At 43.6% G+C, this 17,237-nt stretch overlaps 1 protein-coding gene across 2 annotated transcripts in view; it reads right to left on the bottom strand.

The window, feature by feature from the left end:
* The window catches only part of FRZB (frizzled related protein), a 45,405-nt gene extending 34,900 nt beyond the window's left edge, over positions 1 to 10,505 (bottom strand). Inside the window, exons 1-2 of one of the 2 annotated variants that reach the window (XM_002712232.6) lie at positions 9,650 to 10,505; positions 214 to 261 (exon numbers count right to left, since the gene is read on the bottom strand). In XM_002712232.6, coding sequence (XP_002712278.1) covers positions 214 to 261; positions 9,650 to 10,106 — 505 coding nt within the window. In that variant the 5' untranslated portion in view covers positions 10,107 to 10,505. Of the gene's footprint in view, positions 1 to 213; positions 262 to 4,140; positions 4,326 to 9,649 lie in introns of those variants that run through there. The other variant, XM_089329039.1, reaches the window with a different exon arrangement.
* Positions 10,506 to 17,237: the final 6,732 nt, after the last annotated feature.

Below are 17,237 nucleotides of genomic sequence, written 5' to 3'. Positions count from 1 at the left end.
AATTCATGTATACCAAATTATATACCAAAATAAAAAGTCAATGTTGTTATATGTTAATATTAGAAACAAAGTTATTATAAATAAGTAAATAATGTATAAGTTTATTTTTAAAATGTAGGACAAAAACATTCACAAAGAAGACTTGAGTATCTAGGTTACATTGAAGAATAAATTAACCACAAATGAAAACCGAGAAGATGGTGATATACTCACCACTGCTTGCCCCTCTACAGTTTCCATTGCTAGAATCCATAGGAAAATCTGAAAGGAAGATAGAATAAAGAAAGAACTATAACATATCTAATAAAGAATTCATATCTAAAAATATAAATCCATAATGTTTGACTTGGGTGAGAACCCAGGTGTCTCAGGAAGCGTATTCTTATTAGGGTCACCTGGTTGGCATTCTGATCATTTGTGAGTTGAATACAGATGAGATTTATTTTTCCATCTGATTAAAAGGTGATGCTCTTTGGAATCCTCAGCTGTGCCTGAAATTTCAGAATTTAATGTTAAAATTTTGCAAAATATGTAAATGATGAGCACCCTATCACAATAAAGCCGTACAAATAGGCACTCACCCAACATTTATGACTTGATTACAAAAACAAGCTAGGGGCCAGGGCTGTGGTGCAGTGGGTTAATGCCTTGGCCCAAAGCACCCGCAATCCATATGGGTGCCAGTTCAAGACCCAGCTGCTCCACTTTCTATCCAGCTCTCTGCTGTGGCCTGGGAAAGCAGTAGAAGATGGCCCAAGTCCTTGGGCCCCTGCCCCTGCGTGGCAGATCCGAAAGAAGCTCCTGGCTTCGGATTGATGCAGCTCCAGCCGTTGCGGCCAGTTGGGGAGTGAACCATCGGATGGAAGACCTCTCTCGCTCGCTCGCTTGCTCTCTTTCTCTTTCTCTGCCTCTCCTCTCTCTCTGTAACTTTTTCAAATAAATAAATGAATTTCAAAAAAAAAAAAAACAAACACATCTCTTCAATAAATAGATTTATCACACGGTACTGGGATACATTTAAATCCTTAGTGCCTAAGGAAAACACTCAGGGAGCAAGCTCATGCCATATTTTAATCACAGTCTAAATAGTTCTTCACCAGAGAGGAAGTCTATTGTCCAGGGACTATTCAAGCTGTGCAATTAATAGATGTGACAAATAATGAGAAATTGCCACTAATTTTAGGATGTCTGAATCCCAGAAAATGGTAACAAAGGTATTCTGTGTTCTAATCAAGAAAGCAGCCCCTAATGAGTAATGCTGAGTGCCTGAGCAGAGCACTATGTTCAAATGCTGTACCAAGTTATATGTTCTTGGCACTCCAGCTCAGTACTTCTATATAAGAGCTTCATATTTGTATTAACACTTCAGCTAAATGTGTCTCTGTGTTACAACAAAAAACAGCACTCTTGTGCTTTTTCTTCATGGGTCATATCATGAGTAAACTTAACAAGGAGGGATTAATATTGTTTTAGGGCAATAACCACAATTATAATTAATGAATTACTTTCTCGGGCTGAGTAAGCATCAGCTGCTATTTAAAAAGCTATATCCAAGGAAAGATAGCAGTCATCCAATAAATGAATAGAGAAGCAAGTGACAAACAATAATTCTAAAACATTTAATTCAACTTGGCATAAACTGTTAATTTAATGGCTTTTATTATATTCAAATACATCATTCATGAGAAATGTACCCACATTTTAAAGTAATCTTCCAATAGTTTTTTCCATTCCTGAATAACAATCACATGATAAATTTATATGGCCAATATAAAATAATCTACCTATAAGGAAGCAATTACAGTGATCTACATTTAAAATGTTGAGTGTTCAAAGACTGAAATAAAAATGAGGAAGAAACTCTTCTCTTGGAAAAAGAAAACCCTTTTGAAACAAGTGAGTCAAGAAGAGTATTTTCTTTCTTTCATTCTTATTCACCAGAAAATGTTTCAACACTTTTAAAAATGCTTAGAAGTCAATTATTAGAATAATCAGATAAAAATCAGATGCAAAATACCCTGAAATTCATACACAGTGTTTTGTATGAGTTTTGCATATTAAATCTTCTAAAAACTTTGATTGCAGGAATTTTAATGATTTTTATCAACAAAATTTTAAATTAAAATAGGTGATACTGTCCCAAGGATTTCCAGTGGAGGGCACAGAGGTTTCCGGAAGAAGAGTCCGAAAGGAACTGGGGGAGGTCGGGAATGTCTTCCAAATGAAGAATAGGATTGCAAAAGTACCAGGCTGAGAAATTGCCGTAGCCATCAAGGGACCTGGAAGTCCTCCAGGGAAGCTGAAACACTGAGCGTGTAAACAGAGAGGAAGCTCAAGAGCTGGGAGGGGTGAGATCATGAAGGCCAGTGGCAGATATCAAAGGATTTTAAGCAGAAGCTGGCTTTTCAGAAAGATCATCCTGCAGGTGTTCAAAGGGGGAATACTGTAACCAACGACCATCCTACGGCCACAGTCTATGTCAGAAACGGTGAAATCCAAACCAAGGAAATGGCATTAGACAGGGAGGAAAGGGAATTCGATTCAGAGTAGATCTAACAGCGCTTGCTACCTATCAAATGTGAGAGACGAGGAAATGTGTAGAATCAAGGCTCATTCTTGGGCCTGCATGACCAGGGTATGGTGATGCCTCTCCACAAGACAGAAAACACCAGAAAGGAGCAGTGCTTGAGGGCAATGAGATGATGAGTTCACTTTAGGGCATGCCGAGGGGCTTGGATCAGACATGAGAATCTGGAGTGTTCTCTGCTATCCCAAAAATGCAGCAATCTCTTATCTCTTGGAATCTATTGTCCAGAGCCTTCTTTTATCCTCTTAAGCCATATTTAAACAGGCTTTCAAAATACAACAAAAATTTTCTTTAACTGCAATCTGATGGGCAAAAGACACAGCTTCTCTTTAAAATTCAAATCATCTTTCTTAGTAAGAGAGGAAGTATAGTGAAGAAAGGATTCTGATTTTAAGCCTTTTTTTTTTTTTTTTTTTAAAGATTGATTTATTTGGAGGCCAGCACTTTGGTGTAGTAGGCTAAGCCTCCACCGACAGCACCAGCATCCCATATGGGTGCCAGTTCATGTCCTGGCTGCTCCTCTTCCAATCCAGCTTCCTGCTAATGTGCCTGGAAAAGCAGTGAAAGCTGGCCCAACTACTTGGGCCCCTGCATCCATGTGGGAGCCCCAGAAGAAGCTTCTGACTCCTGGCTTCAGATCAGTCCAGCCCCGGCCATCGCAGCCATTTGGACAGTGAACCAGCAGATGAAAGACCTTTCTCTCTGTCTCTCCCTCTATCTATAACTCTGCTTCTCAAATGATAAATAAATAAGTCAGAGTTATATAGAGAGGGAGAGATCTTCCACCCCTTGATTCAGTGCCCAAATGGTCCCAATGGCCAGGATGAGCCAGGCTGAAGCCAAAAACCAGGAGCCAGGAGCTTCAGCAGGGTCTCCCATGTGGGTGACAGGGGCCCAAGCGCCTGGGCCACTTTCTGCTTCTTTTCCAAAGCACATTAGCTGGGAGCTGGATCAGAAGTGGAACAGCCAGGACATGACCCAGTACCCATATGGGAAGCCAGTGTGGCTTTACCCACTATGCCATAATGCTGACCCCTGAATTCTGTTTCCTATAAGCTGTATTAACTTGGGCAAGTCACCTAATTTCTCTATGTGCCTCTGCATCCTTTTCTGCAAAATGGGAATAGTGCCTCCTATGTAATTGTTAGTTAACATGCATAATGTACGTAGAAGAGCACCCAGAACATGTGTTGGTTTTTATTCTGTTGCTATTAATGAGCCCTATCCTACAGATGTCATGTCCTCTTCCCAGTAATGTTGCTGTAAAACACTTATATTATGCTTCACCATTCACAAAATAAATGAATCACTTCATATGAATATTTTCTTCTTCACAATATCCAATCAATGTCAATGCAAAATGACATGTTTGAACACAAAATCAATGACAAATCTGGAATTCCAACTAAGGGCCTATAACTCCAAAATTTTTTCCTCAAAATTGAGAAAATACAGCCAATTCTTTATTCAAAACTATAATATGGTAACTCTTGGTTTCCTTATTTTTAAATTTATTTTAAATATATATATATTATTTTAAAAGCAGAGTTACAGAGAGAGGGAGTTACAAAGAGAGAGAGCTTTGATCCACTGGCTCACTCCCCAGATGGCGGCAGCAGCCAGGAGCCAGGAGATTCATCCAGGTCTCCCACGTGAGTGCACTTAGACCATCTTCTGCTTCTTTCCCGGGTGCATTATCAGGGAGCTGGATCAGAAATGGAGCAGCTGGGACTGGTACCTGTATGGGAATTGGTACCCATATGGGATGCTGGTACTGCAGGCGGTGGCTTAACCCATTACACCACAATGCCGGCTCCATGGTCTCTTCTTTTTAGACATCAAGTAAATATAGAAAGGTTTACTATAACTTGGTCAGTTTGCTGTTTGTCACAGCTATTTGAAAATGTGGTAGAAATGAGATAAAAAGTGAATGATTAAATACAGTTTAGAGGGGTTAGAGACTACATAAGATTCTATTTCCACTGATAATCAAGTTAGCTGTAAATAAATTTAATAACATTCTGAGATACTTTTCTGTACCATATTCAGACTGTCTTTCTATATTTTACATAATAAGTGATCTTTAGGACTGGAGAGAAAACATTCTAATCTAAAATTTCCATTTCTCCTTTCCATTCTATTTTCTTTCTCATATCACAGTAAATAATTCTTCTTCCTTCTTGGTATTTGGCCCCTCAAATATTTGTAGACCAGGGCTAAAGAAAAGGCTGCCTGTTCCTCCAGGAGTGGAGAAATGATTAAACAGCAGTTCCTGCATGTGAAAGTTGGCGCAGCTCTGCCAGGCGAGAAAGGGCCTGCAGAAATGTGTTGGGCAAGAGCTGGGATGACAAGTTAGTTCTACCACGGAAACCAGCAATGACTGAGGAGTGATTATGGAGTGCTTGGCGTGGCAAACTGTAGGTGTTGTAGAAATAGCTGTGAAATATCTTACCATAAACTTTCTTAAATGCTTGGATTCTGGGTTTCTGAGATAAACCATTTGTAATTAACAGACATCCACTGGACTTCATTCTTTTTTTCTGTTGCTCCCAAAGGGATATGCTCTTGAGCCTGAAGTGCAGGTCGATTTGTGTGAAATGAAATATTAACTTTATATATTCAGAAGAAATAAAATCTCTCTTCTGGTTATGTTGCAGTATAGAGCTTGTTTCTCAGAGATGAACTGATAGAAGTTCCAGTTTGTATCTGCTTTACTAGTATATTTTTAAGAACACAAAACAGAAAGTACCGGTCAATTTCCTATAACAAGGATAACACTAAAACAGCAGTAGCAGCAGCAGCAATTGGATCAGGGCTGACTATGTATGAGGGCCTAGGTTCAGAGCTTTACGTGCTATTTAATTTCATCTTCACCTTACCCTCAGGATATAATTAGCTTTGCCCCCATTTTACAGATTTTAAAACTTTGAATCAAAGAAGTTATATAGGCTGATGCCACGGCTCACTAGGCTAATCCTCTGCCTACGGCGCCAGCACCCCAGGTTCTAGTCCCAGTTGGGGCACCAGATTCTGTCTCAGTTGCTCCTCTTCCAGCCCAGCTCTCTGCTGTGGCCCGGGAGTTCAGTGGAGGATGGCCCAAGTGCTTGGGCCCTGCACCTGCATGGGAGACCAGGAGGAAGCACCTGGCTCCTGGCTTCAGATTGGCACAGCAGCCGGCCACAGCGGCCATTTGGGGGTGAACCAACAGAAGGAAGACCTTTCTCTCTCTCTCTCTCTCTCTCTCTCACTAACTCTGCCTGTAAAAAAAAAAAAAGAAGAAGAAGAAGAAGAAGAAGAAGAAGTTATATAATCTTCCCTTAGCAACAGTTGATATTGAGAAGTCAAGATTCAACATCTGGGGTCAGCACTGTGGTATAATGGGTTAAGTAAGCCAGCGCCTGCAGTGCCATCATCCCGTATGGGCACCAGTTCATCTCCTGACTGCTCCACTTCTGATTCAGCTCCCTGCTAATGCACCTGGAAAAGCAGTGGAGGATGGCCTAAGTACCTGGACCCCTGCACCAATGTGGGAGACCCGAAAGAAGCTCCTGGCCCCCAGCTTCTGTGGCTATTTGGGGAGTGAATCAGCAGACTGAAGACACCTCTCTCTCTCTCTCTAACTCTGCCTTTCAAATAAATAAATAAATCTTTAAAACACATACACACAGATTTAATAACTGATCTGCCTGACTCTTTATTCACCAAGCAATAATAAAGATTTCACTAGGACTGGGCATTGTGGCACAGTGAGTTAAGCTGCCATTTGGGACACTCGCATCCCAAATCTGAGTGCATGGGATCAAGTCACACCTCAACGTCCAATCCAGCTTACTGTTAATGTGCCTGGAAGGCAACAGATAACTTCCCAAGAACTTGGGATCCTGCCACCCACACAGGAGACCCTGATGGAATCCCTTGCTCCTGGTTTTGGTCCTGCTTAGCCCTAACTATTGTGGGCATTTGATGAAGGAACCAATAGATAAATTTCTCTGTGTCTCTTTCTCTTTGTGTGTCACTCTGCCTTCCAAATAATAAAAAATTATTTTAAAAAAGTTTAATTAAATGTTTAATTAACTGGTAGAATGGCTAAATTGAACTGAATTAGATAAAGTTGCCCTCATACATGAAACCACATGCATGGAAATATAAAATGTGTAAGAACAAAATCCATGAGGCTGACACCATTTTGCAGCAGGTTAAAGCCCCAGTCTGCAGTGCCAACATCCAAATGTGTGCCGGTTCGAGTCCCAGCTCTCTGTTAAGGTACCTGGGAAAGCAGCAGAGGATGCACCCATGGGGGAGACCCCAAGGAAGCTCCTGACTCCTGGCTTCAGATCAGCCTAGCTCTGGACCTTACAGCCATTTACAGAGTGAACCAGCGGATGTGTCTCTGTCTCTGTCTCTCTCTCTCTCTCTCTCTCTCTTTCTCTGTAACTCTGCCTTTCAAATAAATAAAATAAATCTTTTAAAAAAATTTGTGTGAATTTAATATTAATAGTCAGGATGTGACCTATTCTTTATAAAAGTATGTTTACCGTTAGTATTTTAAAGCAAAACATAGTTTGAAGCATTACTCCATTACAGTAACACTAAGCTTTGTAAAATGCTCTAAGCTTGCTTGTGGAGTTATAATAATACACAATGAGGGAACAAAGCCCTAGAATGGTAGAATCTGAAAATCCTCTTAATGTTGAAGGAATGTAAAACATTATCCCGTTTTATTCAGGGAGACTTCATTTTTGTATCTGGCTGGATAGATTCTAGTTGTAAGACACAGGGATTCTGTTTATACCTGAAGGAAGAAAAAAGAACCCGCTTGGTGAACTGTCCTAGCCCACTAAACCAAGGGATATATTGCACTGTAAATTAAACTGGTCACATGTGGTAGTTCCTAAGTAATTCCAGGTGTCTGACAGTTTGACCCAACACAGGGAATGTAATTTTCAACAAGCTAGCCCTGGAAGCTAGGGGAGCCTTCAGGCTAAAATCCACCCTCCACAACTTATTCCCACCTCCCTTTCAGCTCCCTCCTGCCACCACTATCTGATTCACACTGAGGATTATGGTAGGGGGTGGGGAGACCATTACTAAATTATGATTCCAACTACCGCCTACTCCTACTTATTTTTCTAGCAAGGATGCTGTCAGCAAAGCAAGTATTATGATATCTTAAAGAAGCTCAGAAACCAAGTTCCATGGACTAACAAATTGTTTCCATGCATGTCCTATTTGAGTCCTTCAATGAGGCAATTGTTCCCCGTTTGGTCCACAGTGATAGGTGACTCAGGAACACTTAATGGAACTGCTTCCTATCCATCCTGACTATGGTTTTTTGAGAGCTATTAACCATGCCAAACCTGGCTCATTGGAGGTCCACCTCGAAAGGGGTTTAAGAGCAACTTTTGTCCTTCAAGGGGAGGAATGCATTTCAGCATGAACCACTGCCACTTCATTCCTCGCCCTTGGCCTGAGAGCAGTGCCAGCATTTAACGGATGCTAAGTGCCTGGCAAAGCAGGGCAGCCAAGTGCATTGAGCTCTTCCAGAGTCTGCAGAGCCTATGACTACAGTGAGCACAAAGGCTCCAGGGTGCTCCTTAAGCTCAAAGAGTAAAAAGAAATACATTTCTTTCTGATTTTTCTACAACCAACTCCTGGGTCTTAAGGTCAAGATTACAAGAGGTATATTCAAAGAGTGATAGACTAAGTGGGATGACCTCGTTCTGCTTGGTATTGGTTTCTCAGCTATTTGTGCAAGTATTTTTTCTTTCCCCTATCATTCAGGGTTAACAAAATCAATGTGCACAGAAAGTATTTTTACAAATCAATTCCCTGGTATCTAGAAACTATTACACAGTAATGGACTGGAGATGTGAGCCTAGGCTGAGTAAAGAAAAACTGATATTCAAGAAACGAACAGAAATGGAGGCAACCAAGTCAACACACATCTGAGGAAGGTATTAAAGTGAAAATTTGATTTTTTTTTATAGAGAATATATATATGAAGGGTGAAAGTGAAGTTTGGGTTAGTTGGCAGGAGTGGTATTGACTTTGAATTAAATGGACCATGAAGAACCAGGTTTCAATGGGAGTGTCAGAATTAGGAATGTCATAATCAAACTACACACTAGTGAGAAAACAACTTGTGATTGATTCTGTTAAATGTAGAACTGCAATGAAGTTTTACAGTAGGGAAAGACCTAAATGAAGGTGTTCTTAAGGCACACATTGAGAGTATAAAACAAGCCATTAAAGACAAATCATTTATAGTGTATGAGACTGGGATGAGGGGTGAGATTAAAAATAACATTACATGAATGTATGATGATAACATGCCTTAAATATAACTTCTTCCATCCATAAGCCACTTGCAAAATGACCTAAAGGCATGTGGACATGTGAAAGAGCCCAGTAATTTCAGTGTGCCAGCTCTACTGCTGGAGCAAGCCACAGAAACTAATTAGCAGTGCATAGCAATGCTTCACAGCTGTTTCAGTCTGGAATGGAAGAACAATTTATCTCATTGAAAGGAGAGGGAAATTTAAGGTGAAGGTAATTGCTCAAATTGGGTTTTAAGCAAACACATGCCACTAACATCTGTGGGTTGGAGCAAGGTTACTGAAATTATCTTGGCATGATGAGAAACTAGAAATTATCCTTAATGATTAGAAATTATCTCTATGATTAAAAGTGAATGGGGGCTTCAGCTTTCTGTTTTCTCCACACAACCTTAGCAAGCAGCAAAAACAGAACCAGGCGAGAAAACTCAAAAGTGATTACAAACATTAAGAAGGACATTAAGAGCATCACCATACAAAAAAGGCGTAGAGAGGGTCAGAATGTTGGGGAAGTGTGAGAGGGTGGAGTGAACCGAATGTTTTAGAAACTCACATTGCCTGTTGGAATAGAGGGCAGCCCTTTGGGAGGATGATGAGGTGAGAGTTAAAGAAAAGAAGCGTGGTGTTCCATAGAACAGTAAGACAGAGGGTAAGATAAGTGATCCGAAGAGAAAAGGCAGAATTCAGAGTAAAGGAAGAGGGGAGGGTGCGCAGGGTGGAAGCTCACCGGCTCCGTCCGCAGTGACGATGGCCTCGGGGGAGATGCACACGCCTCGGTCGTACACCGGCAGCTCCTCACAGGCCAGACTCTCCGGCCACGAGTGGCGGTACTTGATGAGGATGGGCTCACAGCCCTGCCGGGCCCGCTCGCACACAGACTTGCAGGGCTTGATGGGCTCGTGCTGGAAGTCAATGGTGCAGATGGGCGCGTACATGGCACAGAGGAAAAAGAGCAGATCGGGGCTGCAGTGGGTGCCCAGCAGACCCTCGAACTGCTCGATGGCCAGGATGGCGTTGGCCTGGGTGCTGTGGTGCAGGTGGTTGGGCATCTTGGTCATGTTCCAGGGCAGAGACTTGCACAGGGGGATGCGCACTGGCTCGCAGGCTGCAGCCCAGGCTCCGGGCACCTGGAGCAAGCAGAACACGGCCAGGGCGAACAGCCCGGCCTGGCTGTCGCAGGCCATGCTCCCGGCAGGACGGGGCAGCGTGCAGCAGTGCCGTGGACGCCCAGAGGCCCGCTGCGCCGTCTCCTCCCGTCCCCTGGAAGTGGACACAATGATCTGGGAGCTTCTCCTCCCCCGGCAATCTCACAGCTTCCTTGGATCAAATTCCCCCAATGGGGTCCCACGAGCTTCGCTGAGCTCCAGCCGCCACCGCCCCTGCCGCTCTGGCCGCTCTTTCCCAAGGCTTAAGCCTTCGGGGGCAACAGCATCTATTTATTCCTCTCCCGCTGGCAGAAGCGTCGAACTTCGCAGATCAATCAGATGCGCGCAGCGCAGGGGGGAAGCGAGGGAGGAATCAAAACAAAAGTAGGATTCCGCTGCGGTAGTTCGAGCTCTGGGGTATCACGTCCCCCGGATCACAAAAAAGGTGCTGGAAGCAGCATTAAATCCTCTAAAGTGAGGAGGAGGAGAAGATGGAGGAGGAGGAGGAGGGAGAGGGAGAGGGGGAGGAGGGGGAACTCTCGTGCGAGGGGAGGGTGCAGGAAGAGTTTGCAAGTCTCGGTGTGCGCAGCCGCCCCTGTGACCGCGACTGCCAGCGGGCCCCCGCGGGAGGAGCGTGGCCCGGAGGTCTCGGTGCCCCCAGATCCCGCAGCCCCTCACTTTCCCATCTCCGGGCGGGACAGAGAGCTCCGCCCGCCCTCCGCCGCCTGCTCCCTCTTGCCAGCTCGGTTTCCCAGGAGCAGTGCGGAGGGAAGCCTTGCCCAGCAGCGAGGATGCCAGAACCAGGACAGTACCCGCCCGACGTTGGCCCCAAAGATGAGCCCCCAGCCCCGCACTGAAAAGTTCCCTGTCCTTCCTCCCGCCCCCCAGGTTCCCTCTTGGGAACCCGCTGAGCCCCTCTCTCCCGGGAGGTACGAGCGATCACAGGCTCTGCACAAAGTCAGACGCGAGGGAAAGGGGCTTAAGCTGCGGAGCGCTCGGGCGCGCCTGCCAGCGCCCGGGCAGCCCTGACCGCCCAGAGTCGCGACTGCAGCGGTGTGCCTGTCTGCGCGGGGTCGGGGGTTGCCTTTCATAAAAAGAGAAGCCACGCTGGGCGGGATTCCAAACAGGCCGCCAGAAGCAAGGAACCCAGTAGTTTTTTTTTTTTTTTTTTTCTTTGCCCTATGGAACTTTCGAGTTTTACTTTTAAGCGTACGAGTGGAAAGTAACTACTTAAAAGCACTTGGTCTTTTTGTCTGAGTTTGCTCACTGCTATAAAATGGCATTTATCATCGAACTCTTGTCACCAATGCCGCTGAACCCCATACAGGTAACTAACTGGTGATGATGATAGTGCTAGCAACGACACAAGCCGAGATCTCCATCCAGATGAGTTCCATTTAGAGGAGAAAATAGAAAACAGATGCTCTCCTGGTCGGCTCCTTCCACTAATGACTCCCTCTTTCTCTTCCTCTCCCCCCCATCCCGTCCCTTTTCAGCGTATTGTAAGTGAAATGACCTGCAGAGCCCCTATCACCAAGCCCTTCCAATGGGAAATCAGTGAGCCAAAGGCTGCGGACTGTCAGAAAACAGCCTCCACTGAGATGAGGCAGAAACAAAACCTAAAACAAAACAGGAAGTCACCTTTGCTCTGCATCATTGAAATAATTCTCCCCGTGGATAATAAGCAGAGAACGTGTGTCCCCACTTCAGAGCACCCAGAGAGACTTTGGTTTCCGTTCCCCAGCGTGCACTTGACAGCACGTATAAATGCCAGCGCTAACTTGAGCTGATGGAATTTTATCTCTAAAATGACCATAAACAGCGCTTTGTGACTGCAGTAAATTTTTTCAAAAGGAACTCTGTTCCACTTAGGAAGAAAAAAAAAAAAAGAAAAGAAAAAACAACAGATGGTAGATAGGGAGTCAGCTAGTACACAAACTTTTCCTGGGCTACTCTTATTTAATATCACATAAGAAAACAAAGTCAGAAATTATAGAAGTAGATGCAAAATGGGCCAGCATCTAAAATTTAGGGAGAAAACAAGTCAATATTAGAATATTTGGGGGACATTCTGAATAAGGAAAATAGATAAGTAGTGAGGGGCAGATATAATAGATTTCCTGCTAAATATGTTTACTTGTTCATCTTAAATCGTACAGCATGAGAACAGCAAACCAATTGCTTTAGTGGCTCTACACCCATCTAAGGTAAAGTGTTTTCCTTTCCCTGCACAAAGTCGGCTCTCCCCTTTGTCTAACACATGTCCTCTCAGTCTGAATTTCCTCAGTCTTTACCAAAACTCCAAATAGGGGCCTCGGTTAAGCTGCCACATGAAGTCTCATGCCAGTTCAAGTCCCAGCTTCTCCACTTCCTTTTTTTTTTTTTTTTGACAGGCAGAGTGGACAGTGAGAGAGAGAAAGGTCTTCCTTTACCACTGGTTCACCCTCCAATGGCTGCTGTGGCCCGGCGCACTGCACTGCTCCGAAGGCAGGAGCCAGGTGCTTCTCCTGGTTTCCCATGCGGGTGCAGGGCCCAAAGACTTGGGCCATCATCCAATGCACTCTCGGGCCACAGCAGAGAGCTGGACAGGAAGAGGGGCAACCGGAACAGAATCCAGCGTGCCGATGCCGTAGGCAGAGGATTAGCCTAGTGAGCTGCGGTGCCGGCCCCCAGCTGCTCCACTTCCAATCCTTCTCCCTGCTAATGGTGTGAGAAAGCAAGTACTTGGGCCCCTTCACCCAAATGGGAGACCCAGAAGAAACCCCTGGCTTCTGTAGCCATTTGGGGAGTGAACTAAGTATGGAAGAAATGTCTCTTTCTCTCTCTCTCTCTCCCCCCTTCTGTAATTCTGCCTTTCAAATAAATATTTTTTAAAAAATTCATTACCTCCAGAAAGCCTTTCTCAGTATCTCATTCAATTCTGCTCATTTTTCTAGTTACTTCCCTTGAACATTGTTCATTTACACAAACTATTCTTAGCACTTACCAATTTATTCAAAATTTTTTCTTCCATTGTTTCTTCTGGGTATGCTCTACCTTTCTAAACAGCATGTTTGATATTTGAAAGAAGAATCCATCTTTTGTTTCTTTTGAAAATAGACACCAGAGGATGGGGCCAGCGCTGTGCACAGGAGGTTAATCTTCCGCCTGAGGCGCCAGCATCCCACATGGACACTGGTTCTAGTCCCAGCTGCGCTCTTTTATGGCCTGGGAAAGCAGTGAAAGATGGCCCAAGCACTTGGGCCCCTGCACCAGCGTGGGAGATTGGCAAGAAGCTCCTGGACCCTGGCTACAGATCGGCGTAGCTCTGTTGCGGCCATTTGAGGAGTAACCATCAGAGGAAAGACCTTTCTCTCTGTCTCTCCTTTTCACTGTCTGTAACTCTACCTCTCAAATAAATGAATAAAATCTTTTTTAAAAAAATAAAAAGATATAAGAGAGGGGCCAGCACTGTGGCATAGCATCCCATATGGGAGCAGGTTTGTGTTCTGGCTGCTCCGCTTCTGATCCACTCTGCTATGGCCTGGGAAAGCAGTGGAGGATGGCCCAAGTCCTTGGGCCCCTGCACCCATGTGGGAGACCCAGAAGAAGCTCCTGGCTCCTGGCTTCAGATCAGCACAGCTCTAGCCATTGTGGACATCTGGGGAGTGAACCAGTGGATAGAAGTCCTCTCTCTCTCTCTGCCTCTTCCTCTGCCTCTCTGAAACTCTGCCTTTCAAATAAATAAATAAATCTTTTAAAAAATATATATATATGAGAGGCTGGAGCCGTGGCTCAATAGGCTAATCCTCCGCCTAGTTCTAGTCCCGGTCGGGGCTCCGGATTCTGTCCTGGTTGCCCCTCTTCCAGGCCAGCTCTCTGCTGTGGCCCGAGAGTGCAGTGGAGGATGGCCCAAGTGCTTGGGCCCTGCACCCACATGGGAAACCAGGAGAAGCACCTGGCTCCTGCCTTCGGATCAGCATGATGCACCGGCAGCAGCGCGCCGGCCATGGCGGCCATTGGAGGGTGAACCAACGGCAAAAAGGAAGACCTTTCTCTCTGTCTCTCTCTCTTTCACTGTCCACTCTGCCTGTCAAAAATAAAAATATATATATATGAGAGCTGTTGATTGATATAATTGAAACACAATATTCTAAAAATGTCAAAGGAAAATAAAAGGAATTAATTTAAATAAATAAAATAGTACAATTAATATAAGTAAAATTTCAAAATCTTTGAAATTTAAAGTCTTCTCTTAGAAATGAAATATAATCTAAGTAAATAATGATAGCTAAGTTTGAAAATTAGGAGATATGCTCATCCACTGTGGATGAGCTGTAGCCTAGAAAATGAGGGGCTTCAAACAGACCCAAATTTAGAGGATAAATCAAGAAGCAGAAGATCAACAACTTGTGCTTTAGGCCTTAAAGTGATAATGTGAAAACTGAACACCAAAACATGACCAGGTTCAAATTAGAAATTAACCTTAAAGTTATCTCCATAAGACTAGAAATTCTACAAAACAGTCGATAAGAAGCTGTAACCGACCTTGTCTTCAGTCATCTGTGGTTTGTTAACCTTGAAGCTGAACCAGTCTCTTATGTGGATACAGAAATAATCAGAGCACAAATTGGTCAAGTCGGCAACTATATAACTACAAATCCAATGAATTTTTTCTAAAGTTTTTCCTCAGCTTTGCTCATCAGAATGTCAACAATGGCTACAAAGGGGCCATCATTGTGGCATAGCAGGTTAAGCCTCTGTGTGCAATGCTAGCATCCCACTTGGGCTCAGTTTGGAGTCCCGTCTGCTAAACTTCAAATCCAACTCCCAGCTAGTGAGCTTGAGAAAGCAGTGAAAGATGGCCCAAGTGCTTGGGCCCCTGCCACCCGTGTGGGAGACCCGAAAGAAGCTCCCAGCCTAGCTTCCACCTGGCCCAGCCCCAAACTATTGCAGCCATTTGGGGAGTGAACCAGCGGATGGAAGATGTCTCTCCTCTGCCTTTCAAATAAATAAAAACATTTTTTTTAATGGCTACTGAAATATTTCTAGAGTCAAAGTGAGATACTTCAAAATAAATTAGCCAGTGTAAAGGGCTTAAGTCTCAACGTATATTCTCCCAGTGCACATAGAACCCTTCCTGGAAATAGGTTTAGTAATCCCAACATCACCAGTCAATTAACTAACCCCAACTGGGCACCCTAACTCACTGAGATTCTTGCTAACACAAGAATATTAATCATCCTGTACAAGTGTTGCTCCAAGATCCTTTCTAACTGAAACCCCAATCCTATCATTGGCTAGTACTCTTTCAATTTTTTCCTCCATTCTTCCATCTCTAAGAATCAGATTAGTATAATGCAACTTAGGCCAGAAGAGCAGGATCCACTCCATGCTACAACTTTAGTGACTAATTCCTAATCCTAAATCTCAAAGGGTGAATGCAGACATCTTGCTTCTTTCTTAGGGTGTACTTAATCACCTTTCACAGACACAGATATTATTTCTTAGAATGTAGCAAGATGAGGAGGCTAATGCAAATATTTTACTCTTCTACTGTTTAATATTATTATCTGCCTGAAATTTGTGCCTTAGAAATCTATTTTCCCTTACTCAAATTTGGAATCCTTTTTTCATGTGATTACTTACTAATCTGAAAGCAGAAAAAGTTGGAATCTGGTCAGCACCAGAGTTATGCTTTGAATTTGGTATCCTATATAATAATAGCAAGTACTTATTCAACATTTATTTTGTACTGGGCCCTGTTAAAATTTTTCATTGTCACAACAACCCCATAACATAGTACCATTATTATTCCCATTTTACAATGAGGAAATTGGGCTACAGAATGAATGAATAATTTTCCTCAGCTCCTATGACTTAGTAAGAGACCACGTCGGACTGAAGTCCAGGCAATCCAGCTACAAGTCCTGTGTTCTTCCTATCAGCGCTGCCTTGCCTCTGCCTGGAAACTGACTCCTCCAACCTTGACCCAGTGCCCATGAGGAACTGTTTGGTACACTTTAGTATGAATATTAAACTGCACGCCGTCCCTCAGATAACTTGATTTATAACAACTGTATTGAGTTATAATTTGCATACCATACAGTTCACCCGTTTCAAGTATACAACTCAGTGGTTCTCAGTTTATTCACATAGTTGTGTAAATATTACCACAAGCAATTTTAGAACATTTTCTTCACCCAACAAAAGATATCCCATACTCATTAGAACTTTCCATTTCCCCCCTAACCTTCCAACCCTAAACAGCCAGTAACATAGCTATTTGTCTGTTCTGAACATATATGAACATATATATATAATATATATATATACACACCTATTTGTATACATGGACTCACACAATCTGTGGTCTTCTTAACTGACTTCTTTCCCCCTGTGTGTTTTTAGGTTTATGCACAGTGTAGCATGTATGAGTACATTATTATGTTTTACTGGTGGTGAATACTGGTGAATAATAATACATGAATATTATATAGTATATATATATATATATATACACAGATATACCTCATTTTACTTCTCAGTTGATGGACACTTGTCGCTCCCCCTCTTCACGGAGGGACGACACTAGACCCTGCGCTGTTCTTTTGTCTGCTCAGCCCTTCCCGGGTTTGCTGCTGGTTCTTCCCGGGTTGGCTACCGACCCTCCACCTCCGTGGAGGGGCGGTTCCCCCCACCACTTTCCCCACTTCCGCGGGGGAGCGGCACACCGCCGGCCGGCTCTCTCGGGGGCTGCTCAGATGTTATCCGGATGTTCCCCTTAGATGTTCCTGGTGCATGTTGTCTCTCTCCTACTTTATAGTCCTCTTCCACCAATCCCAACTCTGCTACCCACACGCCGAGTACGCTGCTCTCCTCCAATCAGGAGCAGGATCAGCTCCTGCAGGTTATTGGTCGAACTGGAGGCAGCTGTGTAAAAGTTGTTTACTCCTCTCCCAGCGCCATATTGTGGGAGAGCAGATGCATAGAATAAGTCTTAATTCCAGTAACTTAGTCTAGTCTGAGTTGCTCCCCACAACACTTCAGTTGTTTCCACTTCTTGACTATTGTGAATAATATTGCTATGAACATTTGTGTAGAAGTTTCTGCTTGGATATGTATTTTCATTTCTCTTGGGTAGATACCTAGGAATGGAATTGCTGGATCATATAGTAAGTCATTTTTTTA

Source organism: Oryctolagus cuniculus, chromosome 3 (genome assembly GCF_051225735.1).
Source record: "Oryctolagus cuniculus isolate XC-2025 breed Fujian yellow rabbit chromosome 3, ASM5122573v1, whole genome shotgun sequence".
NCBI lineage: Eukaryota > Metazoa > Chordata > Mammalia > Lagomorpha > Leporidae > Oryctolagus > Oryctolagus cuniculus.
The sequence above is the reverse complement of the archived record's forward strand: the minus strand, read 5'-3'. Positions and strand labels throughout refer to the sequence as shown.